Raw genomic sequence first — 26623 nt, forward strand, 5'->3', positions numbered from 1 at the left:
CCTTTTTAGATCCACTACCAGTGTACCGCTTGAAGGTGCCTTTGCTTTTGTTGGTGTAGAGTGCTTCCTCTTCACTCTTCAGTGAGACTCCTCCCATTTGCTTGACCATAGCTTCTTGACCTGCAAGCAAATTTTCAAACTCAACAAGCGATGGTTGTGTCGGCCATCTTTGTATAGCGGCAATGAACCCTCGATATTCGGGTCTCAAACCATGGATAATTATTCTCTTCATCCTGGTTTCCCCAATAGGAGCTGTTGGATCTAATTCTGAAATTTCGCGGCATATCAACTTCACCTTGTAAAAGTACTGGGCAATCGTCATGTCGCGTTGTACCATCGATAGCAGCTCATTCTCGAGAAGTTGCAATTTTGTATCGTTCCTCTTCGAAAAGAGTGTGACAAAAGTGTCCCATGCTTCCTTTGGCGTTTTAGCATCCCGAATGTGCTCCAACATTTCTTCTTCTATTGTGGTCTTTAAGGCAAACATTGATTTGCCTGCTTTAATTTTCCACTTCCGCAAGACGCCGTTAGCATCTTCCGCTGCCGGTTGTGTAACTTCACTACCACCGACAACCTCCCACAAGTCTTGACCTTGAAGGTAAGACTCTATACACGTTGCCCACATGTTATAGTTTTGGTTGTTGAGCTTCTTGATTCCTCCAACAACTTGAAGATCACCCATCGTATCGGCAAGACTTTGACTACACCGAACAAGCTTGAGTGACTACCGTGCAGAGTAATACACTACTCTCGACACAAAGAAGCTCCCTCTCAAGGTTTGTGATAACCCCATCAATAATCTCAAGAAATCTTTTCTGATGTGGAAGATCAGTCAAAACTGCAACCACAGAGCATACTCGGAATTTCAAGAGACTTTACAACCAATGCTCTACCAAGAACGATCCCTGACCGACTTGGCTCTGATACCAATTGTTGAATAAGAAGAGTATCCAAGATAACTCTAATGATCCCAAGAAGAAGAAAATAGAGCACACTCTTAAAGAAAGCTCACAAAACAAACTAATTAGCAAAGCTTTTCTTATTTAGCTCTAGGCTTTGTTTTTCCTTGGATGATATACAATGCTTGGGGACTTGGGTATTTATAGCAAACCAAATGAAAGCTACACCACACACTTAATTAAACTAAGATTTCCAACTACCACACAAAACACATTAATTGCACCTAATTATGTTGTTTTCCACACAACCTTACCTAACTTTGCAATTGTAAGCAATTACATCATCAAACTAGATATGGACTTGGGCTTTAGATTGGGTTGTGGATTACTTATTGTTTTGGATTGACATTGATTCTCAACACTCCTCTCCTATATCCTCCGTTGAGAAGGAATGGAGTCATTGCTCAACTTCATGTTTAGTGGTAAAGGTTTAAGAAGGTAAACTATTGTGTTGTTTTCTTCACAAAATCGGGGAGCAGAGAGTAAAGGGGCTGATGAGCAGTGGTGGTGGAGGGTGCGGAGGATGTAGGGGAATTGGTGTTGGTTTAGTTACAAGTCCATTGAAGAGGAAGTTTTAACGAAACATTCCCAGTACAGTTTATTTTTAATGAAAAACCACATTTTACATTTCTCTAGTACTATTCACTAAACATTTATTTGTCATTTTTCATTAAAACTAAAGTGTTTTTTGAACTTTTCGTTAATTTTCCTTAAAATGGTATATGTTGTACATTGATAAAGTGACTGATACAATCCACAGCTATAAACTAAATCAAATATCTAGTAGGTAACTTGAGGATCGCTAATTTTATTTTGATAAATAAAGCATATACGAAGGACTATGAATTTCATATTCTTATATCCATCATTCAACGTGAATATGGAATAGCAACAGCTTTGAGAGGATTTTTTATACGTACGGTTAAACCAGTAGATTCAGTCATGTCTAAATCCTCCACACTTGCTCCGCTAGGCAATTCCCAATCGTACTTGTGCACAGTACTTGCTAAGGCGATCTCATTAATAGCAATCGCAAAATGAATTCCCGGGCAGATCCTCCTACCAGCTCCGAACGGAATCAACTGAAAGTCAGTCCCTTTATAATCTATCTCGCTATTCAAGAACCGTTCTGGCTCGAAATCTTCTGGTTTTTCATAGACCTTGGGATCCCTTCCAATGTGCCATGCATTGATCATAACTTGTGTCTTGGCTTTGATGTTGTAACCATTTATTTCCACGTCTTGGGTCGACAACCTGGGCACTAGTACTGGAAGTGGTGGATGTAATCGAAGAGTTTCCTTTATCACCGCCTTCAGGTAGTGCATTTCGACCAAATCATCCTCCGTGAGTTCGTCTGTTTTTCTTCCGACTATTCCCCTAACTTCTTTCTGCAATTTGTTCATGACCCTTGGATTCCTTAAAAGCTCAGTCATTGCCCACTCTAGTAATGTAGATGATGTATCCGTACCAGCAGCAAACATATCCTACAAGAATGAAATGTGTTGATTAAGACATTAGCCTCTAATTAACTTCTAAAGTAGAGAGAGAGAGAGAGAGAGAGAGAGAGAGAGAGAGAGAGAGAGAGAGAGAGGGTTACCAAGATGAGAGCTTTTATAGTAACTGTATCAATAGGAAAACCAGCCAAGTTTTCTTTCTGAACTGCAAGCAAAACGTTGACAAAATCATTCCTGTCATCATCTTCACTCTTTGAACTACAGTTCATATGCTCTTGAATAACTCCACCTATAAAGTCATCAAGCTGCTTAGCCACCTTGTCTACCTTGGCCACCAAACCATTGACATGGCGCAACCAAGAAAGCCACGGGATATAGTCTCCGATGTCGATAATTCCCAATAATTCTGCGAACTCCCTCAAAAGCTCCGTAAACATCCTCCCATCTTCTCCACCATTGTACGTCCTCCCTAGAGCCACTCTACATACCACATCATTAGTAAGCCTCACAAAAATTTCGCTTAAATTCAGAAGGGACGATGACGAATGCTTTATCTTACTGATCATGGATATGGTTTCCTCTTCTCTCACGGAGCGAAAAGACCGAACTCTTTTGTTGCTCAAAAGATTTAAGACGCATATACTTTTTACCTGCCTCCAGTACTCACCATAAGGAGCAGATGCAACGTCGTTGTAGTTGTATAGAAGCTTCTCAGAGATGGTGGACTTGGGACGGTTAGAAAATGTGAGGTCATGGGTTTTCATGATCTCACGGGCAGCCTCAGCTGAAGATACAACTAGGACTGGGACACTTCCAAAGTGGAGAAGCATGAGAGGGCCATGGCGTTGAGATAAGGCTTGAAACGAGCGATGAGGGTGCAACCCTACTTGGTGCAAGTTCCCAATGATTGGGAGCTTCGGTGGAGAAGGTGGTGAAGGGGTTTTGTTGGTGGTTGTAGCAGAGGAGTACCATCTGTATAGGAGGATGAGGAAAATGGCCAGCAGAGTGAAGGCCAAAGGTTGCAAAAAAGAGGAGGTTTCACTCACCATCATCATAGTTGTTCTTTCTACCCTATCTTGGAAAAGAAAATGTGTGTTGTGTGGTCTTCGTTTCTGTGTTTATATAAGTCAAGGTTATCCCAGTATACAATGTAACAGTGAGCATGTGTGACTTTTTACTTTTACATCCTTTTATTTTTTGTAGCGAATTTTCAAATTAAATACGTGCTAACATGAATTAAGTGATGTGAAGTATGTGTGGTTATTAGGCTTTACACATAAGACAATTTATTCTGATACCATAAAAAAATAAAATATGTACGTTGCAATTACACACGAAATACTCTTTATATAAAACTATATCCATGATAAAATAAAATGTATTCTTTGGAAAAACTTCGCGTAATAACAAACTATTATTGTAACCTTTTTGAAAATTTAAGATAATAACAAATATATTACTATTCTAAAATCTTCTCAGCATGTGGGCATTCACCCCAATACTTTTACAACATTACATATGTATTTGGAAGTTTTCAAACGATATCCGTAAGCATTTTCTTGTTCATACAAATTGCTTGAGCTAAAACATAAAAGTTATTGGTCTCAAATAGGCCACATGTAAGAGGAGATGGTCCACATAATCTGCAGTTTTGATTGAAAAGACAACCAATTTGGGGAGCCACATAAAACTTACGGACTCAATTTTTTCTTGAACATATCAATATTTCTGAGCTTTTTGGGTGGTACTAGGCTCGGATGGATATATTAGGATGCGTTTGATGTGTGAAGGTGCGAAGGAGAAGGAAGATGACGGGATTAGAAGGTAGCTTAGCAATCCTCTTTGAATCGGAGGTCTCGTTAAGATCTATTAGCGAGGAACTTAGTTGAAGCGAGTCTCCACTAATACCACTAAACTTAGAGGGGTGTAGTCAAACTCATACGATATCGTAGCGAAGTCATCTTCAATCTTACCATACCCACCCTTTGAAAAGGAGGCAGATTGTCTGCCCTCATTTTATAATGCTCTTTCCATCTCCTTCTATTTGTACTGTCACGGTTAAATAACGTTAACATTTTATATTCCTATTACTTTTTGTCTTATTATTTTAATAAAAAATTTAATATAAAATATTAACGTGACTTAACCGTGATCGCACAATATAAAAAAAATGAAAAGGACGTGGTAATGGGAGGCAGACAATCTACGGTCCTTTTGAAAACCCTTGTATAAAGAAAACGAGGTCCAAACATATTCACGTGTTCCAGCGACTTTTCTCTGATTTCGGGCAATCCCGCTGGAATCTGGCCTCGACCCAAGTGAAAATAATGATTCTCCCTCGTGGGCTCTCCTCTAGCGTAAGTATTTTCCCAAGGTTTTAACTTTTAGTTTTGGGGTCAATTCAAGGTTTTGAATTTTAATTCGATATTTTGGATGCATATTTGAGATCTTGTTGTATTGTTTAGGAGTTGAATCGGAACCGGGTAGTCATGATCGGTTGCATATATAGGGAAGAACATTGACATCCTAACCTCATTCGGTTCTCTTCAGAAATTTAAGGGTTGGGTTTGGGTTATAAGCATTAATGTTATTCCATAATCGAGGCCAGATACATTGGAATATTTTGTGTGCGATATTTGTCCTACCCTTTATGCACTGAAAAGAACATTGCTGAAATTGTATGTGTTGCAGCCTAGGTTTGTGCAGTTAATTAGAGTTCTAAAACTACTGAGTGGTTCTATATTCTTCCCATGGCATTGCCAGATGCTGATGCTGAATATTTGATTGGACAATGCTATTATCAGAGTAATATATGACTCTTGTTTTGGCTGTGGATTTATTGGTGGTTCTTTATTTCATTCTTTCAGCGGGTGAAGAGCTTAAGACTGCTAGGAATTTACATTTTTATCTTGGGGCACTTGAATAAACAGTTTGGTTTTTCTATAATAATAATTAAGGATCATTGATATGGTTGGGCTGGTGTACCAGTTACGAATAATTATATGAATGTTACAGTTAGGGATTGCATGTTATTGTATGGCCTGAGAACTAGTTTCTTGGTTAAGATTAATGGATTATCAAACATTATACCTATTCTCTAATTGAATACATTACCATGTTTCTGAGTTCAAGACCAATTTGTTATGGCTGGTATAGATATCAATAGTTGACAGATCCAATTTGGTGTGGTTACTTTTCGATTAAGTATTTCACGTTTATACGTATCATGTTGTTTGCTTAAATGATATACAATGGATGTCCTATTAAGTGTAAATGTCTATATGCATGCCCATACTGAAACCAAAATCAAGTTAATGATCCACGTCTTGAAGTTATATACATATATATATATATATATGTATATATGTATATATATGTCTCATATGCCTAGACAAGCTATACAAAGAAAGTATACCGTTTCTATTAGTTATTCTGATTACATGTATGTAGTAATGACTTGCAGTGGTGATAGGAGTTTATTGAAATGGTGAACTATGAATGGCTTGATCCCTTTTTAGGGTACGTAGGTAGTCTAACGAGGATGTTAGATGCAGCCATAAAGTATTCAAAGAATTACTACGTAATTCAAATCTTGAGTTGTGCTACACAGAACATCCTCTTGATGTTCGGTGGACTTTTGCTGAATGTTTTCTAATAAAATCTGAAATGCTCATTTATCCACTTGCCATGCTCTATCTACTTGATTCTTCGTTGTGACATCCTTTCCCTAAAGTATTGGATTTATCGAGCAAATGTTTGCTTCTCGAAGATTTCGTCGCCCAAACTTTTACGCGACACATTCTCTTTGTGCGACGAATAGGATTTCGTCGGGAACACACTTTTCTGTAGTAGTGAGAATAATTATCAAAACATAAGAATTACATCTTTCAGGACTGGATGTTAAGTGCTCCAAATGCTCTAAAATTGCCATGAGAACAGCAATTGTTTTCGAATTTATTACATGGAGAAGAAGAGTACTTTAAACAAAGAAATACCATCTTAAAGTAACAGATTATCAGTTGTCTTCTATAGTTCTATATCATAAAATTATGTCACATCCTAAACCTGTAAATACATTATTTTTAAGGGCCTCGTGTGTTATTCAAAAGGGGTCCGCAATTGAAGGGTAATTATGATCCTTTGGCGATCCCTTATCGCCTGTGGGGCATGTGCTGTTATCACCTGATACGAGTCTAACTTTGCCTTCATCATAGATTGAGCATAGCAAGTTTATGTAATCTTCCTTAAAAGCGTCATACACTAGCCCCGGGTCTATTGCGCTTACAGGATTGATATGTCCAGATCCATAACCAAATTCACCACTCGGAACATTGGTGTTGGTATCGTTCATGGGCAAAGCTACAACCACAGAAAAGATTTGACATCAGTATGAATTAAGCTTTCTGATATATTGAAGAGTTACAACTCTTATTGCTGAAAACCAACTCAGCTAGGAATGGGATGATTTAAAACGTACACAAACAATGTGATTAGTGATTAATCAAGAAATAGTAAATACCGGTAGTCATAAGAGATGATTTGATGGCTGCCGGAGACCAATCAGGGTGGAAGCTTTTAACATAAGCAGCTACACCAGCATTGTGTGGGCAAGACATGGAGGTTCCCGACATTATATTGTATTGGATGAGGGAAATTGATGACACGAGTACTGTTGTTCCATTTCCAAAAACAACCTCGTCGATGATCCATCGATCTATGCTACTTGCTGCGACTGTCAGTATCCATGGAGCCAGACTTGATACAGTATTAGCTGAAGGACCAGTGTTGCCTGCAGAGTTTGCGGTTAGTATCCCTTTCTCCTTTGCATGGAAAGCACCAATGGCAACAGGATCCCCATAAAACTCTTGTACAGAACCAACTGAAATAGAAATTGTAATGCTGTCGACTCCATCAGCAATAGCATCGTCAAAAGCAGCCAAAATATCGTGTGCCTTACATGCTCGAGCAGTGCAGACTTTATATGCTGCAATTCTTGCAGCAGGAACCCCTCCTCTTGCAGTCCCTTGTGCTAGCCCATAAAAGCTTACGTCCTTTACAGCATTCCCAGCTGCCGTTGAGGCAGTGTGGGTTCCATGGCCTGATGCATCCGTTGCAGAGTCTTCTGTGTAAAATCGAGCTCCAATGAGCTTGCTACACAAATAGCATTACTTTTTTTTTTTTTATTGAGGGAGAAGAACTTAACAAGTCTTACAAGAAAAACCGTTATAAAAGAATTACGAAACTGAATATATAAAGGTACATGTATTATCATAAAGTAGGTCTATGATTAAGTTTCCTACTACGAAAACAAAAATAATATGAAATTAGGAATTTGGTCTATGCATATTGTTGTCAGTTTATAAAAATTAGATGGTTGGATTCGTAGTTTGACATGCTTTCAATTCAATAGCACAGTTTGTGTAAATCTTTTTATCAAAGAATTAGGTATGCTTGAAGCAACAATATTGTGTCCATGTCGAAGGGCCCAGGATCATAGCTACACCAAGGAGGATCGAGAATCGAGTGTCTATGCAAAATTGGGCCAATACTTTGAGAGGGTGACAATGAAAGAGGGGAAAATGGAAAGTTGAGAGCTTGAGTGAAATGTGAGTTGTGCACAGTACATGTAATCGTTGGTGGATAGTTGATTGTAAAGCTCTATTTCCCATTGACATAACACAAGGTATTTGAACAATTTAAATTTGTGTTTTCACTCCTTTTCTATCTTCAGTTTTGTCAAATGATTTTACGGAGTATTGTTTTTGCAACAATTCATAGAGTGAATATTGAAGATATTGAATTGAGGGCACATACTTGTTGCACGCAAAATTGTGTCCGCCTCTACAAGCACCTTTCCACCGCTTGGGAGGAGGTCCAAAACCTTCGTCTCCAAAACTGTCAGATTCCTGCGCAATTCCACTGTCAATGACACCAACAACAATATCACTCTCAACAGCGGCACTTCTATTGATTTTCTCATGGAAGCCCATAAAGTCCCAAGATCTTGTTGTTTGAAGTTCGTAAGTTCCGCTTGGAAAGACGGAGACTATTTCCTTCATATCTGCAGTGCATAGTTTTTAAACATCATGATAAATTCTCAAGCCAAATAATATCTCCTTTGTAATCAAAACAAAATCGTCATAGAGGCCTTACTCGCAAGCTTTTCTCTTTCCTGGTTTGTGAGCTTCGCAGCAAATCCATTGAAACTCCCACTGTAACTTCTCACAAATATATTTTCAAGGGAACTGATAGACGAAGAGAGAGAGAGAGTGAGAGAATAAAAACAAGACATAAGAACTAGCTTATAAATTCAACGAAAAAAAAGGTAACATTGAAGATCTGGATTGATTACCTTCCCTCGACAACTGTCTGCAGAATACTATGGTGCTGAGATAATGGAGAGAACACCCCATCAGGAAGTGATCCCAAGTACACAATAGAAATCTGCATCATATATTCACAGTCAAGTAAAAATAAAGCTTACTAGTTCCTCATAAAATAGCATTTCAATCTTTTTTATCTCTTGTCAATCCCAAAATGAGTAGCCTTGCGATCTTACTAATCAATATTGACCATAGCGAAAGAACGAGAAGACTACTATTACAACCAAGATGACTACTACCTCTCTATCCTCAGAAGTGGCTATGCACAATAAACTCATCGTTAGGATGAGAATGGGCAAGGCAAGATAAAACAGAAGTGCTCCATGCTTAGCCATTGTTAAAATCTCAAAAACTTTAGAGGGGGATTAAAGGTGGAGTATTTAATCATCTCCGCTAAGCCTCAGATTTCTTTCCTTTCGTTTTGATGCATTTTTGGAATTACATATAACTCACACCAATCATTCCTCATCAACAAATCTAAATTCATAGAATGCTATACTGTCTATAACTGAAAACAACTTAGCAAGAGCATTAAATTGTTGCCACTACAATAACAGCAGTATAAGAACAACTCATTTGGGTTGAATCGATTTGTCAAGAAGCCATCATTGTGTCCAACGCACTATTGCGTGTCGTTTTGTAGTATTTCTTTCTATGTAATACGATAAATTTTTTCAAACATTTAGAAAACGTTACAAATTCTGTATGTGCACACTAAAAGGTGATGTTCATGTACACCAGGACAAGAAAAATTATTATTCCATGAAAGAAATGGTACTTTAATTTACCTTATCTTAAATATACAGCTAATACACAACTAAGGCTTCTCTGGAAAATTCAGAAAACCCTTTTTCTGGGTTCTGAAGCTCTTACGGTTTGATTAGTGGAAGTTTTGGTCCTTGGCTAACCTGGAACGAGAAACTGCAGTAACTCTCCTCTTAAAAAACAAGGATTTATGTGCAAGTAAGTCTTTTAGATTCAATCTAAATTCTTTATTGTGTAGAAAGTAAATACAAAAATGAAAAGACATTGTATGATTTTAAATGCACATAAACAGTTGGATTTAATCTTCATTCTTTCAATAAAGACTTCAAAATATTTTCCTTCGAACTCATTCCATTGGTGTAGTCAGCTTGCGATTAGAATCAACTCAAGCGCACCGCGCCAGGTAACTTAAAGTTGGTGCAAAATTCTGGATTAGGCTAAATCCAGAAGAAGAGATTATAATCGCTCATAGATTTCCTCATACGATTTCATCTTTTTATCATCTATATAGAATTGAAATATTTTACCACGAAAAAAAAAAAAGGAAGACACTTGTTTTCCTAAACAACTGACTCTTACCTTCCTATCCTCATTAGTGGCCTTGCATAATAAGTTCAAGCTCAGAATAAAAATGGAGAAAGTATAATGCAACAGAATAACTCTATTCTTGTCCATGTCTTAAAAAATGCTCAAGAACTTGAACGGTGATGATTACTTTATATACTAAGACCTAATGAATGACACAGACTCTCAACTCTATAGAAGCATCTGGATTTTCTTTCGTTCGTATACACAAATTCGCATTAATTCAGGCCAGATATTGTTTCAAAAGCCTGGATTTGGCTAATATGGAAAGCAAGCGAATTCAATGAAAGCAGGCAACCATTATGACGGCTGGATTTAGCTAATCTGGAAACTTGGCTTTGATTTGCCATAAATTAAAAAGCAATGGACAAGACGTTCGTAAGGCTAATCTGGAAAATTTGGGTTCAACAGGTTCAGAATTGGTGATAGTTGATTGTTAGTCTCCATCTTATTTCTTATTTCTGAGCTAGTTTTTAAGAACAGAAAACAGTAAAAACCATACAAAAAACTTTTGAGCTGTATTTTTACTACTTTTTATTCATTAAACAAATTGAAAACGTACATCTTCTTGCTCGTTACTCATGTAACTATGTTCTGGAGCTCATTTGGAACATATGCATAAACCAGGATTGGACTTCTAACGCTATGAATACCATCAGACCAGACCAGTGACCCAGATAGTTGTGATCGATCTTGCAAATCGCTTCCACCAACAGTCACGTCAAAATCCATCTGCTCATTCAAGGACTTGAACGAAAGAACTTCAAGCACCACTTGGATATCAAGTTTGGAGTTTGATAAGATTTTAGCCCTATATGTGGAGTTCGCGAGGCCAACATTTTTAACTGTTCTATGAAATTGAACCGTAAAAGGTTTCGTCGGCTCAACTTTAGCTCCCATTGAAGGGTAATTATGATCCCGTGGAGACCATTTCGCAGGATCTTTAGGGCATGTGATATTTTCTCCTGTTATGAGCCTAACTTTTCCTTCATCATAGATTGTGCATAGCAACTTTATATGATCATCTTCAGAAGTTTCGTACACAAGGCCCGGGTTTATAGCCTTTACAGGATTGATATGTCCGGATCCATAAGCAAATACACCACTAAAATTGTTGGACGTATCATTTGTGGGCAACGTATCATTCATAGGCCAAGCTGCAAGTAGGAAAAAAACAAATTTGATATCAATAGATATGATATTTTAGAATGCCAAATGAATTAAACATTAGGTCTTATGAAGACAGTACCAGTGGTCATAAGAGATGATTTGATGGCGGCCGGAGACCAATCAGGGTGGAATGATTTAACATATGCAGCTGCCCCAGCAACGTGGGGCAAGATATTGAGGTTCCACTTAGTATATTGTACTTTACATGCCTATTGTCTTCTGGATATTCGCTGGCAGTAGCAAAAGTTGAATATGCAGCCAAAATTACTACGCCTGGGCCACTTATATCTGGCTGAAGCACATTAAAGAATAAATGTTACTACATGTATATGACATTAAGCTGTATATGACAAGAAACATATACCTTAATAATATCGGGTACAACTAAATTCGGTCCATTCGCAGACGTGATAGAAACAAGAGGTGCAGCAGCGTCTTTTATGACTTCACTTTGTAATATTGTCCCTTGAGGGACCCTGTAAAATAAAAGAGGCTTTTACAGGTTTAAAAAGCAACCTGATTGCAAATCGCGAATCTTAACTGTATTGAAATGAATCTATACCTGGTGGAGTTCATGTAGGACTTGACCACATTAAGCTCTTCTGTGATTAAATTCACTCCAGGAAATGGGAGAACTTGAGAAAAAGTTTCGTTCATAAAATTAACAAAAATTATCCCAACAGCTGCCCCAGATCTGTAAGCCCCAGGAATTCCAGTGTTCTTCTCACATACAACTATCTTTCCCTTAACTAAATCAGGGTCCAGGCAACCTTCCCAGCATATACTAAAATGCAACAAGAAGTCAGTACTATAGCTTCATTTTTATTCCTTTATATTGCATGCAGTAAAAGTGAAACGGGTACATGAATTACCTAGCTAGTATTTGAGAGCAATTTGTTCTTGAAGCATCTTTTCCATATATGAGAGGAAAATTTGTTCCGTTTCATGTGAATGTGTTCGTAGAGTGCCCCTGTTTGTGTTAAGAACATTAAAAAGTATTGTATTGGATGTCATTATTAAAAGTAGGGTTAAATATTAGAAGAATAACAAGTGGTGTCTAGTGGTGATGGAGAAACAGCTCACCTACTGTCATTGCCTAGCTGTTATATTCGGTCCTCCCTCTCACCTACTGTTTTCATCCATTGCTTTCGGCTATTCCTGCTGTAAAAAGCCAAAGCTGGATAATAGATTAAGTTTAGAGGGATTGCAGGTCATCATGATGTTGGCATTAGCTTTGCAGGTCATCATGATGTTGGCATTAGCTGTCTTGTTTATTCTTCCATATATGCTGCATCTTGTAACAGTTTTATTTATGAAATACACATCAAAACTGCAACATGGTATCAGAGCAGGAAAAATAACCTGCTTCTGCATTTCTTCCAGCCGAGAGATAGAGATTCATCAGAGCTAAGCTGCCGACGATCAAAGTCAATGTCATCACCACCTTCTTCACCATAGGCCTTCTTTAACAAAGGCAGCTCAGACACCGGTGCAGTGGGCTCCTCAGTTTCATAATTTGCATGAGCCAGCGTGCCATAACTGAAAGACTTCCTAACACTGGAATCCTCTTTGACCTCTTCCGATTCACCTTCCTCGAATTCATCAAGCGAATCAGAGTCAAAAGGATAATTAAAATCACCATCGTCACTCCTAGCAGAGCACTTGCCCTCACTACCACCATCCTCCTCACGGCAGGGTTTTTTCTGCATTTCTTCCAGCTGATCGTATTCCATCTCCAACATGGCGGAAGAGATTTCTTATTCGTTTGGAGATGAAAATTCCCAGATACCTTCCTCCTCAACCGTGTCTGAGGTGGATGTCAATCCAAATCAAAGATTAAGCTCGGTCTTGTTAAATGAGTTTAATTACTTACCTTGGTCGAGAGCAGTGAGTCTTGCCCTAGGTGGAAGGTCCAAGCTAGGGTTCATATAAATGGAAGCATCGAAGTTCCTGATGTTTCTTCACCAACTTATGAAATCTGGCTTTGCAAGGATCAGCAAGTTATGTCATGGCTCCTAAATTCCATGGAACGTAAACTAGCTGAAATATTCAGTTATTCTGAATCATCATTCAAACTATGGGAGACAGTCAAGGAGATGTATGGCAGCCAGAACAATGCTGCACGTGTGTTTCAATTGAAGAAGAACATTTCCAACATACAACAAGAAGGAAAGCCCTTTGTTCAACTTCTAGGCAGCATGAAGAGCATGTGGAATGAGCTGGAAATGTATCGGCCTCACACAACTGAGGCGTCTTTACTACTAAAAAGGGCAGAAGAAGACAAGATATTCCAACTCTTGTCAAGTCTCGATTCAGGATACGAAGACCTACGAAGCCACATACTCATGAACCCCGAACTACCTTCCTTCACCAGCGTATGTGCAACAATCCAACGTGAAGAAGTACGAAGGAAAGTCATGAATACTGGCACAAAGACCAGTGTAACTGAAGCAAGGGCTTATCTAGCCAACGAAAGAAAATACAAAGTGAAGAATCCACACTTAAAGTGCCAACACTGCAACTATACTGGTCACGTTAAGGAGACATGCTGGATTTTACATCCAGAATTAAAGCCAGAATTCATGAAGGAAAACAAGGGCTCACAAAGACTGAACCGTGCACCACATAGAGCCAACAATGCAACTACCTCAACCTCTCATAGGTCTGATGCACTCAAGAGCTTCACTGCAAATCCAGCTGCACTCATAAATGAGTTTGCAGTGTATCTTCAAAGCAAGAAAGAAAGGATTAAGAGTGACCAAACGGTCGGCTTTGAAGATGGAAATTCAATAGCTTTGCTAGGCAAGTTTGCTGGATTTCTGACAGAAACACAACACATGGCCCAAGATGACATGCAAGGTATCATGACTGCTTTTAAAACTACTCTTAATGTAAATATGATGCATGATTTGTGGATTGTTGATTCGGGTGCCACAGATCATATGACCAACCATGTTTCTAAGTTTCACAAGTTTGAAAAATTTTCAAAACCGTCTCAAGTCTCAACTGCCAATGGTGAAAGTTCTAAGGTTTTAGGGAAGGGAAATATAAACTTAATATCGGACAAAATTGAGTCAGTAGCCTTATTTGTTCCTTCTTTTCCATTTCAACTTCTATCTGTGGGAAAAATCACCAATACCTTAAATTGTTTGGCCATTTTCTCTCCTCACAATGTCATTTTTCAGGATTGCCTCACCAAGAAGACGATTGGTGAAGGGTTTTACCTAGATGGCCTCTATTACATATAAAAAAACAGTCCCAGAGGATTTCAAGCCAAGTCCAGTCCATCCCAAGATAGTCAATTGTGGCATCAACGTTTAGCTCATCCTTCCCAACCTGTTTTGTCTTCCTTGTTTCCAAACTTAGGGAATGATTTAATTTCGTGTGAAACATGTCATTTGTCTAAAGCCACCAGATTGTCTTTTACCTCATCCTTATCTAGTACTAGTACAGTTTTCGAACTAGTTCACTCAGATGTATGGGGACCAACGTTTGAATCTTTTGATGGTTATAAGTATTATGTAACTTTTGTCGATGATTTCTCTAGAGCCACATGGTTGTACCTTTTAAAGTCTAAGAGTGAAGTGATTGAAGTTTTTAAGGATTTTCACAATCTTGTTAAGAACCATTTTTCCTCTCAAATTCAAACCTTAAGATCTGACAATGGCACCGAATATATGTCCCATATCATGTCATTATATTTGAGCAAGCATGGTATCATGCATCAAACAAGTTGTGTCGGCACACCTCAACAAAATGGTGTAGCTGAAAGGAAAAATCGTGACATTCTGGAAAAAACGAGAGCATTAATGTTACAAATGAACGTACCAAAGAGATTTTGGTCACAAGGAGTCATGACGGCTGTGTACATCATCAATAGACTTCCTAGCTGAGTCTTGGGGTTTAAATCTCCACTTGAAGTCATGAAAGGAAGAAAAATCGACCTTTCACATCTTAGAGTCTTTGGCTGTGTCTGTTTTGTTCATATACAGTCACACCATCGAGATAAGTTGGACCCTAGAGCTCTCAAATGTATTTTTCTTGGTTATTCATCAACACAAAAAGGATATAAGTGCTATGATCCTCAACTAAGAAAAATAATTGTATCTAAAGATGTACGATTCCATGAAGCTAACTTTTTTTTCAGCAAATCACATGAAGCCACAAGTCAGGGGGAGTGCATCTTAAACCTAATTCCTCTACCAAGAATCTGTACTTCTACACCTCCCATTGAAGTCTATAATGAAGGTACTCATCCTGATAATTCTATGCATGATGATGACTCGGTGCATGATGATGACAACGGCAACATAGAAAATCCTCAAGGTGTGGATGACAATTTGAACGAGGATGAGACAAACCTCCCAGTACCTCGACGCAATCCTCGGCGTGATAGACAACCTCCCACAAGGTTTCAAGATTTTGTCACATATAAACCGAGGCATCCAATTTCAAATTGCGTGTCGTATCAAAAGGTAACTCCATCTCATGCTGCCTTTCTTAACAACATTTCAAGTCACAGTGAGCCTCAAAACTTTTATGAGGCTAATAATCAAGTTGTGTGGAAAGAAGCAATGAGAGATGAACTCAAAGCACTAGACCAACACAAAACCTGGAGCATCACCAAACTTCCACAAGGAAAAAAGGCAGTGGGCTGTAAGTGGATCTATAAGATCAAGTTTAATTCTGATGGTTCGATTGAGAGGCATAAAGCCAGGCTGGTGGCTCGAGGATTCACTCAAACATTTGAGGTGGATTACAAGGAAACATTTGCTCCTGTTGCAAAAATGAACTCAGTAAGGGTTCTATTGTCTGTTGCCGTCAATAAAGGTTGGTCTATGTATCAAATGGACGTGAAGAACGCCTTTCTACATGGTGATCTTGAAGAAGAAGTCTATATGAGATTGCCACCAGGACACCCTCAAAGCCAAGAGCCTAATTTGGTGTGTAAGTTACATAAGTCAATTTATGGACTGAAGCAATCACCACGTGCTTGGTATGCAAAACTAAGTACAGTTCTTCATAGCATTGGTTTCAAAAGGAGTAATGCAGATTCATCATTATTTGTTCGCACAAGAGCTGCAAGCAAATTAGTTGTGTTGATATATGTGGATGACTTAATAATTACAGGTGATAATGCTGCTGAAATCACCACACTCAAACAGTCACTTCAACAACAATTTGCGGTTAAAGATCTTGGGGTGTTGAAGTATTTTCTTGGAATCGAAATGACATCTTCTTACAAGGGACTATTTCTTAATCAACGAAAGTACGTCATGGACCTACTTAAAGATGCAAATATGAGTGATGCCAAGCCTGCACTTACCCCTCTTGATAGCAAGCTCAAGCTTGACTTGGGAGGCACGCCACTCTCGGATATCAGCTTATATCAGAGGCTTGTCGGCAAGCTGATCTACCTAACGATCACCAGACTAGACATCTCACATTCAATAAGTATTGCCAGTCAGTTCATGCACTCTCCCACCATCGAGCATCTGAACCTTGTCAAAAGAATCTTACGTTACTTAAAAGGGTCTGTTGGTAGTGGCATCCTCATGGCAAAGAATGACAACACTCAAATCATGGGGTATTGTGATGCTGATTGGGCAGAAAACGCAATCGATCGCAAGTCCACCACTGGTTATTGTACCTTTGTTGGTGGAAACCTGGTCACGTGGAAGAGCAAGAAACAAACTGTCATCGCAAGATCAAGTGCCGAAGCTGAATATCGTGCAATGGCCTCAACCGCGTGTGAGCTGATATGGCTAAAAGGACTTTTATGTGACTTAGGTGTGTTCACAGCTCAACCAATGACCTTATTTTGTGACAACCAGGCTGCCATGCACATAGCATCAAACCCCGTCTTTCACGAGAGGACGAAGCATATTGAAGTCGACTGTCACTATGTCCGTGAACAAGTACAGTCCCAGGTGATTCAGACACATTATGTAAAAAGCTTCGATCAGCTGGCTGATATATTCACCAAACCTCTGGCTTCTCATCAGTTTTAGAGACTCCTCTCCAAGCTTAGATCCATCAACCTACTATATCCAGCTTGAGGGGGAGTATTGGATGTCATTATTAAAAGTAGGGTTAAATATTAGAAGAATAACAAGTGGTGTCTAGTGGTCATGGAGAAACAGCTCACCTACTGTCATTGCCTAGCTGTTATATTCGGTCCTCCCTCTCACCTACTGTTTTCATCCATTGCTTTCGGCTATTCCTGCTGTAAAAAGCCAAAGCTGGATAATAGATTAAGTTTAGAGGGATTGCAGGTCATCATGATGTTGGCATTAGCTTTGCAGGTCATCATGATGTTGGCATTAGCTGTCTTGTTTATTCTTCCATATATGCTGCATCTTGTAACAGTTTTATTTATGAAATACACATCAAAACTGCAACATATTGAAATGAAAACAATCTGAGCCATAGTATATACAAGTATTCATAAAATGTTTTTTATTTTGTTGAAAAAGTAAATGGATGAGACATACGACTAGTTTCTTTCCATTTGCAAGAACAGTGCTGTCAATAATCTGGCGATCTGTGGTACTAGCTGCAACTGTGAATATCCATGGTGCTACACTTGACACAGGACCAACCTTATAACTATTAAATATGGTTCCGGCAGACTGTGAAGTTAGTATCCCTTTCTTCATGGCATGAAAGGCACCAATTGCAATCGGGTCAATATAAAAATGTTACACCCGCCCCTGCTTATAAGGATAATTCTGTAATTTTCTCTAAAAATTTATAGAATTATCATTTTAGTCCTCATTTTGTCACACAACCAAGATCTGAAATTTAAATTATTGCTCTACCCTAGACTGCCACGTGGCAGCACCCTAACCCACTTCCCTTTTTTCTCTTTTGTCCCCCCCACCTGCCGTGTCCCTCATCTCTCCTTTCTTCTTTTTCTTTTTCTTTTCTTTTCTTTTCTTTTCTTTTGGTTTGTCTGCACCTTCTTTTTCCTTTCTTTCGAAAACTCCTCCATTTCTCTCTTCTTCTTCCCCGTGAAAGACACACACACATACATACACCCACAGCTACACCTACGCGAGGAAATCATCACCATCGTCGCCGTTCAACTGCATCCCTCTCTCTCTTTCTCTCTCCCCTGCTCGCGGTGCCGGAGGACACGAACACCTCCGGCGATTTTAGCTTGTTTTCCGGTTGGGTAAGCATGGTTTCTTCCTTTTTAGTCTTATTAGATGTTGGTTAAATGTAGTTACTGAGTTGGGTTCTTGATTGTCCAAGGTTTTGGAGTGATTTGGCACGGGTGAAGGCACCCAAATTTTCCGGTGAGTGTGTGGTTTCCGAGGGCATTTCCGGCCACCACAAGCCGTTTCACGGCGAACCCAAGGTATAAACTTACTCCTCTCCTCTAGTGCTTCATTTTGGTACCTAGATCGGGGTCTAGTTCGAGTGTTTGGCGTCGGCCGGAGCTATGAAAGCTCCGGTGGTCTTCTCCGGCGCACCCAGGGCGTCGGGCCGTTCTCCACACACACACGGGCCTTAGGCCCGTTTGGTCTCTGGCCCAATACCCTCACCCTTTCCTTTTTTTATTTTTAGTTATTTCTTTTTAAAAACCCAAAAGGCCTTAGGGCCTTGGTTGCAGCCCAAAACCCATTCCCCTTTGTATTAAGGCCTTCGGGCCTATTAACCAAAACCCAAACCCATTTTCTGTTCTACCCAACCTAACCCACCTAAAAACCAAAACCCATTTACCCAAAGCCCAAAACCCAATGACCCGTGACCCGTGACCTGTACCCGTTGACCCGTTGACCCCTTGACCTGTTGACCTGTTGACCCGTTGACCTGTTGACTCTGACATGTTAACTTTGACCCGTTGACCGTTGACCGGGTCAACGGTCAACGTTGACTTTTGACTTTGACTAGTCAACGGTCAACGTTGACTTTGACCGTTGACTTTTTGTGTTTTCGTACGGGGACCCTCCTAGGCTAATTTCGACGTTCTAAACCCGTTTCCGATGTCCGTTTTCTCAAATTCAATCGTTTGAGTGAAGTTTGACTGAAAGTACTCAATTATGTGTTTAGGTGCGATTCTTAGCAGTGACTCCGTATTCCTATTTGGTACAGCTTGCACCCTCGGTGTACGGTGAGTGGACCCCTTCTAAAAATGCATGTTTTAATGGTAGAATTGCATACACAGAAAAGCATGACTTTACGATTATGTTTTACGAAACGTTTTGAGATAACATGCTTATTAAGGCTAGTTTGAATTATTACTATTTTTCCTATAACCCATGTTCTTATATAATATCTGATGGATGACGATATGATATTTAGAACATGTTTAGAACACTTCTTTATAGTATAGATGATGGATGACTTTATACTATGAAGTTGATTTTCAATATATGTATGTTCACTGGTTTTGTACTTACCTAGTGGTCATTTCCGCTACGGGACGAAGGGATAGATCCGGTCCGTCCCGGGCGACGGTTTGGTGTTGGCATAGGGCCTGAAGTGTGTTTTCCTCTGACTGTCTGCTCAGAGACGGGGAGCCGGCAAGGGGCCTGAAGTGCATTTTCCTCTGACTGTCTGCTCAGAGACGGGGAGCCGGCATGGGGCCTGAAGTGTTATATCGGACATTCACTAGTGTTTATTATTGATGCGATTTATGATTTGAGACATTGCACGACATGCTAGATTTCGGAAAACCTATATTCATTATTATACTTGTCTTTCCATAAACCTGGGGGTTAGTATGTTGATAACTGTTTTACTATTACTGTATATATAAACTTGGTCCACTCACCTTTGTTTTGCGCCCCCTTCAGGACCTAGGAACGAGGATTACGACTTGAGCTACGAGGCGTTCCCCTACCAGTGATTTGTGTCATTTTCGCTCCGCTTCACCACTTATTGTAATAGCACTTCTTTATTCTTAGTTCTGCTTATACTCTGTATTAGAATTATGCTCTGGACGTGCTGTGTGTTTACCTATTTCATTATTTAGAAGTAGAACTTTTATTTGGGTTTTTAGCCTTTATTGCTTACTTTAGTTTATTTTCTTAGTTTTTGTTTAATTAAATGGCTTGCGTCACCCTTCGGGTGTCGGCCAGCACGTGACCATCTCGATGTCCCTAGGACCTCGGGGTCGGGGCGTGTCAGATTGGTATCAGAGCATACTTAGGATTTCATTCCACCAATTGGTAGTCATAATTCTCATTACATTCTTAATCTCTTGTTATTCTAAATCTTTCTTGCCTCTTTTCAGAATTATGGATCCTACTGGTAGGAATGTGCCTCGACGAACTCGTTCTGGTTTAGGGGGAGGAATTCAGCAGTTAACTAATGCTATACGGAATGCTTTCACTAATCGACCGAGTCGTACGTATATTGAGATTGCTCGGAGCCATGGTATTCCAGATTTGTATGCAGTTGGGGCTTGTCCAGAGGCCGAGGAGTGGCTAGAACAGGTGGAGGACACCTTGGAGAGCATGAAATGCCCGCAAAATGAGTGGGTGGATACTGCAACGTATTTTATGAAGGAGGACGCTAAACGTTGGTGGAAATCGGTGAGGCCTCATCCCCCTAATGATCCAATGAATTGGGTTGACTTCAGGAGGGCTTTCAGTGATTATTTCTTGAGTCCCAGTTATCAGCTGAGAATGAGGCAACAATTCTTGGAGTTTCGCCAGGGCGATTTGAGTATCACGGAGGTAGACTGTACTTTTCGGCGCCTGTCGAGACACCATGCAGGGACTTATGGAAACCCGGGGGAAATGATGGTCCAGTTACTGATTTGCTTAAATCCTGAATATCGTGAACCAGTGTCAGCAATAAGGCACAGGAGTTATGAGGAGATGATTCAAACTTGCTTGAGAATTGAACAGTCTAGGTGGGAGACTCAGCATCAGGCGCAGGCGCAGGAGCAGGCGCAGTTACAGTTTCAGGGACCACCAAGGTATCAAGACCGACCTCAGTACCAGAACCAGAGGGGTCGTGGGTTTCGATCTCGGAGCATGAGAGAAGCTGCTGGTTTATCTGATTATACTGGCCCTCGACACTCTCATTCCTTCAAACGTCAAGGCCAGGGTTCAGGTTCTTCTAGCGAAGGCTCAGGCAATGAATCTGGGAGACGATCCTTCAGTCACTTTAGATCCCCCATCACGTGCCACAGGTGTGGAGGCACGGGATATATTGCCAGATATTGCCCATCTGAGCGACCCGCCGAGAGTTATGCTTATGTAGCGAGTTACAGTGGAGGGAGTAACCCGAGCTCCAGTTATGGCGGCAACTATACTCGAAGTGACAGTGGGAGTGGAAGCCAAAATACTCAATTTTCCATTCAAAGGCAGCCACAGCAGTTTGGTGCAGCATCAGGTAGCCGCCCTCAAGGAAATAGAGCAGGTCGTAACAACCGAGGTTTTAGGGCTCGAGGTGGCCGTGACGGTAGAGCAGGACCCCAGTTTCATGGACGTATCAACGCCATGACTCAGCAGGAGGCTGATCAGGACCCTCAAGTTATTGCTGGTACGTTACTTATTTGTGGTAATTGGGCGAGAGTCCTAATCGATCCAGGTGCTACTTTTTCATTTGTGTCTTCCTCATTTGCACCGAATCTAAATTCGCAACCTACACCGCTTGGGTATGATATGCTTGTACAAATGCAGCATGGAGATCTGTTTTGTGCACAGTGGGAGTTTAGAAGTTGCCCGGTAGTGGTGGAAGGGGAAACAATGGAAGCTAACCTGGTTCCCTTCAATTTGGTGGAGTTCGATGTTATTTTGGGAATGGATTGGCTCTCCAGGCATCGTGCTTATGTCGCGTGTTGGGAGAAATCTGTGACGTTCAATCGGCCTGGACGACCGTCGATCACATTTCAGGGTGAGCGACGAATCATTCCTAATAGTATTATTTCTGCTATTCGCGCTTCTAAGTTGTTGTCTAAGGGATGTGTAGGGTTTCTAGCCCACGTAGTGACGAGGGATAAACCTTCGTTGAGCCCTAAAGATGTACCAGTGGTGAAGAAATTCACCGATGTTTTTCCGGAAGATCTACCAGGGTTGCCACCTGCGAGGGAAATTGAATTCACCATCGATTTACTCCTAGGTACAGACCCTATCTCGTTACCACCTTATCGAATGGCACCAGCGGAGTTGAGGGAATTGAAGCTTCAACTTCAGGAGTTAGTGGATAAAGGTTATATCCAACCCAGCATGTCTCCTTGGGGTGCTCCTGTTCTGTTTGTTAAAAAGAAGGATGGTTTGATGAGACTTTGCATCGACTATCGACAGCTGAACCGGGTGACGGTGAAGAATCGTTATCCCCTGCCTCGGATAGATGATCTGTTTGACCATCTGAAAGGCGTTCAGGTGTTTTCTAAGATCGATCTTCGTTCAGGTTATCATCAGCTGCTAATTCAAGAGGAAGATGTACCGAAGACTGCCTTCCGTACTAGGTATGGACACTTTGAATTTCGTGTCATGCCTTTCGGATTAACGAATGCTCCTGCAGCGTTCATGGATTTGATGAACAGAGTCTTCAGACCATATCTGGACCGGTTTGTGATTGTGTTCATCGATGACATTTTGATTTATTCCAAAGGTGTTGACGAACACAGGAAACATTTAAGGTTGGTGCTGGAAAAGTTGAGAAGTCGGCAGCTGTATGCTAAGTTCACCAAGTGTCAGTTTTGGCTTAACCAGATCAGCTTTCTCGAACATGTGGTATCTGCTGAAGGAATTAGTGTGGATCCTCAGAAGGTGTCGGCAATAACTACATGGGAGCAACCGAGAAATGTTACAGAGGTGAGGAGTTTCCTAGGTCTGGCTGGCTATTACCGACGTTTTGTGCAGGGTTTCTCAGCAATTGCCTTGCCTTTGAGTAAGTTGACTCGAAAGGAGGTCGAGTTTAAGTGGGATGAAGATTGTGAACGGAGTTTTCAGGAGCTGAAACGACGTCTCACTCAAGCTCCCGTTCTTGTCCTTCCAGATGATAGCGGCGAGTTTGAAATCTACACGGATGCATCTGGTTCAGGTTTGGGTTGTGTACTGATGCAGCATGAGAGAGTCTTTGCTTATGCTTCCAGACAGCTCAAGACCCACGAGAGAAACTACCCTACTCATGATTTGGAACTGGGTGCAGTTGTGTTCGCTCCGAAGATCTGGAGACACTATTTGTACGGTGAGAAGTGCCGCATCTTCACTGATCATAAGAGCCTCAAGTATATCTTTACGCAGAAAGACTTGAATTTGAGGCAGAGAAGGTGGATGGAGCTCATCAGTGACTATAACTGCATGATCGAATATCATCCCGGACATGCCAATGTAGTAGCGGATGCACTCAGTCGGAAATACCATGGACAACTTTCATCCCTTAGAGCTATCCATGTTCCGCTACTATTTTCTCTTCGAGAAACGGGCGTTGTGGTGAATGAGGGTGATCAGGGAGCGTGGTTGGCACACTTCCAAGTTAGACCTGTTTTGGTGGACATGGTTATTGAAGCTCAGAAACTTGATCCGGAGTGTGCGGTCATAAAGGGTTTGATTCCAGAGGGAAAAAGGAAAGAATTTAGCATTCGGAAGGATGGAGCCTTGATGTTGGGAAACAGGCTGTACGTGCCTCAGGATAATGAAGCAGTGAAAAAGGAGATTCTGGATGAAGCGCACCTTTCAGCATATGCCATGCATCCAGGAAGTACCAAATTATATCGCACTATCCGTCCGTTCTATAACTGGGTTGGAATGAAGCGGGATGTGGCGGATTATGTGAGTAGATGCATCATTTGCCAGCAGGTAAAGGCCGAGAGGCAAAGGCCTGGAGGACTAATGCAGAATCTTCCGATACCAGCTTGGAAGTGGGAAGACATCACCATGGATTTTGTGTATGGGTTGTCGAGGACACATGCGAGACTGGACGACATTTGGGTGATTGTGGATCGACTCACTAAGACCGCTCATTTCTTGCCGGTTCGACAGACTTATTCACTGGAGAAGTTATCGAAGTTGTTCATCGATAATATCGTCAGACTTCATGGTGTACCCGTATCCATTGTTTCAGACAGAGATCCCAGGTTTACTTCCAGGTTTTGGAAAGCCTTTAATACTGCCATGGGTACTCAGTTACTGTTCAACACTGCTTATCATCCACAGACCGATGGTCAGTCTGAGCGGACAATTCAAACGTTGGAGGACATGTTGAGAGTGTCTGTCCTTCAGTGGAAGGGTAATTGGGATAGCTACCTGCCGTTGGCTGAGTTTGCATACAATAACAGCTATCATTCGAGCATCGGTATGGCACCTTTTGAAGCTTTGTATGGAAAAGTGTGTCGGACGCCGTTGTGTTGGACAGAGGTCGGCGAACGGGTGTTAGTGGGACCAGAGATTGTGGACACCACAAATGCTAACATCCAGCTGATTAAAAGAAATCTAAAGACAGCGCAGGATCGACAGAAGAGCATTGCGGACAAACATTCCAAGGATCGTGAGTATAAGGTTGGGGACTTTGTGTTCTTGAAGTTGTCTCCTTGGAAAGGGGTTGTTCGTTTTGGTAAGCGAGGAAAGCTGAGTCCTCGATATGTCGGTCCTTATCAGATTACTGAGAGAATTGGTGCAGTCGCTTACCGTTTGGAGCTACCACCGGAGTTGTCGATGATTCACAACGTTTTCCATGTTTCTATGCTTCGAAAGTATGTACCAGATCCCTCACACGTTATTCAAGTGGAGCCACTGGAGATAAATCAGGACGTTAGTTACGTGGAGGAACCCGTGGCTATCCTTGATCGGCAGGATAAAGTGTTGAGGAACAAGGTCATTTCGTTGGTGAAAGTTCTTTGGAGAAACCACGCTGTTGAAGAAGCGACGTGGGAAACGGAAGACTTGATGAGAAATCAGTATCCGTTTTTATTTACTTAAGGTTGTAAATTTCGAGGACGAAATTTCTATAAGGGGGGTAGATTGTTACACCCGCCCCTGCTTATAAGGATAATTTTGTAATTTTCTCTAAAAATTTATAGAATTATCACTTTAGTCCTCATTTTGTCACACAACCAAGATCTGAAATTTAAATTATTGCTCTACCCTAGACTGCCACGTGGCAGCACCCTAACCCATTTCCCTTTTTTCTCTTTTGTCCCCCACACCTGCCGTGTCCCTCATCTCTCCTTTCTTCTTTTTCTTTTTCTTTTCTTTTCTTTTCTTTTCTTTTGGTTTGTCTGCACCTTCTTTTTCCTTTCTTTCGAAAACTCCTCCATTTCTCTCTTCTTCTTCCCCGTGAAAGACACACACACATACATACACCCACAGCTACACCTACGCGAGGAAATCATCACCATCGTCGCCGTTCAACTGCATCCCTCTCTCTCTTTCTCTCTCCCCTGCTCACGGTGCCGGAGGACACGAACACCTCCGGCGATTTTAACTTGTTTTCCGGTTGGGTAAGCATGGTTTCTTCCTTTTTAGTCTTATTAGATGTTGGTTAAATGTAGTTACTGAGTTGGGTTCTTGATTGTCCAAGGTTTTGGAGTGATTTGGCACGGGTGAAGGCACCCAAATTTTCCGGTGAGTGTGTGGTTTCCGAGGGCATTTCCGGCCACCACAAGCCGTTTCACGGCGAACCCAAGGTATAAACTTACTCCTCTCCTCTAGTGCTTCATTTTGGTACCTAGATCGGGGTCTAGTTCGAGTGTTTGGCGTCGGCCGGAGCTATGGAAGCTCCGGTGGTCTTCTCCGGCACACCCAGGCCTTCGGGCCGTTCTCCACACACACACGGGCCTTAGGCCCGTTTGGTCTCTGGCCCAATACCCTCACCCTTTCCTTTTTTTATTTTTAGTTATTTCTTTTTAAAAACCCAAAAGGCCTTAGGGCCTTGGTTGCAACCCAAAACCCATTCCCCTTTGTATTAAGGCCTTCGGGCCTATTAACCAAAACCCAAACCCATTTTCTGTTCTACCCAACCTAACCCACCTAAAAACCAAAACCCATTTACCCAAAGCCCAAAACCCAATGACCCGTGACCCGTGACCCGTACCCGTTGACCCGTTGACCCCTTGACCTGTTGACCTGTTGACCCGTTGACCTGTTGACTCTGACATGTTAACTTTGACCCGTTGACCGTTGACCGGGTCAACGGTCAACGTTGACTTTTGACTTTGACTAGTCAACGGTCAACGTTGACTTTGACCGTTGACTTTTTGTGTTTTCGTACGGGGACCCTCCTAGGCTAATTTCGACGTTCTAAACCCGTTTCCGATGTCCGTTTTCTCAAATTCAATCGTTTGAGTGAAGTTTGACTGAAAGTACTCAATTATGTGTTTAGGTGCGATTCTTAGCAGTGA

The 26623-nt window shown here is 41.0% G+C and overlaps 2 protein-coding genes and 3 long non-coding RNA genes across 6 annotated transcripts; 1 reads left to right on the forward strand and 4 right to left on the reverse strand.

The window, feature by feature from the left end:
• Positions 1–1740: 1740 nt before the first annotated feature.
• Positions 1741–3512, reverse strand: LOC137743773 (cytochrome P450 736A117-like). Of its 2 annotated transcripts, XM_088680122.1 has the most exons (3): positions 2973–3505; positions 2557–2893; positions 1741–2443 (listed from the first exon to the last, which is right to left on the reverse strand). In XM_088680122.1, the coding sequence occupies exons 1-3, from the start codon at positions 3050–3052 to the stop codon at positions 1829–1831; spliced, it is 1032 nt and encodes a 343-aa protein (XP_088536248.1). In that variant the 5' UTR covers positions 3053–3505; the 3' UTR covers positions 1741–1828. The 2 variants fall into 2 exon arrangements, with proteins under 2 accessions (XP_088536248.1, XP_068339814.2); XM_068483713.2 differs by having other exon boundaries at positions 2557–3512.
• A 1053-nt stretch (positions 3513–4565) lies between these two features.
• On the forward strand, positions 4566–5506 carry LOC148692776 (uncharacterized). The gene is made up of 2 exons (XR_015952935.1): positions 4566–4770; positions 4879–5506. It is a non-coding gene; the product is annotated as an uncharacterized LOC148692776 (long non-coding RNA).
• Positions 5507–6327: 821 nt separating this feature from the next.
• LOC137743677 (subtilisin-like protease SBT4.9) lies at positions 6328–9329 on the reverse strand. Its single transcript, XM_088679024.1, has 6 exons — positions 9036–9329; positions 8766–8857; positions 8567–8658; positions 8228–8474; positions 6933–7564; positions 6328–6772 (listed from the first exon to the last, which is right to left on the reverse strand). Exons 1-6 carry the CDS (start codon positions 9129–9131, stop codon positions 6516–6518), a joined length of 1416 nt encoding a protein of 471 aa, XP_088535150.1. The 5' UTR covers positions 9132–9329; the 3' UTR covers positions 6328–6515.
• A 1316-nt stretch (positions 9330–10645) lies between these two features.
• LOC148692777 (uncharacterized) lies at positions 10646–11795 on the reverse strand. Its single transcript, XR_015953724.1, has 3 exons — positions 11681–11795; positions 11396–11608; positions 10646–11303 (listed from the first exon to the last, which is right to left on the reverse strand). It is a non-coding gene; the product is annotated as an uncharacterized LOC148692777 (long non-coding RNA).
• Positions 11796–11881: 86 nt separating this feature from the next.
• On the reverse strand, positions 11882–18011 carry LOC137743137 (uncharacterized). The gene is made up of 3 exons (XR_015953725.1): positions 17811–18011; positions 12189–12286; positions 11882–12100 (listed from the first exon to the last, which is right to left on the reverse strand). It is a non-coding gene; the product is annotated as an uncharacterized LOC137743137 (long non-coding RNA).
• Positions 18012–26623: the final 8612 nt, after the last annotated feature.

Source organism: Pyrus communis, chromosome 11 (genome assembly GCF_041283825.1).
Source record: "Pyrus communis isolate YQ-2024b chromosome 11, ASM4128382v1, whole genome shotgun sequence".
NCBI lineage: Eukaryota > Viridiplantae > Streptophyta > Magnoliopsida > Rosales > Rosaceae > Pyrus > Pyrus communis.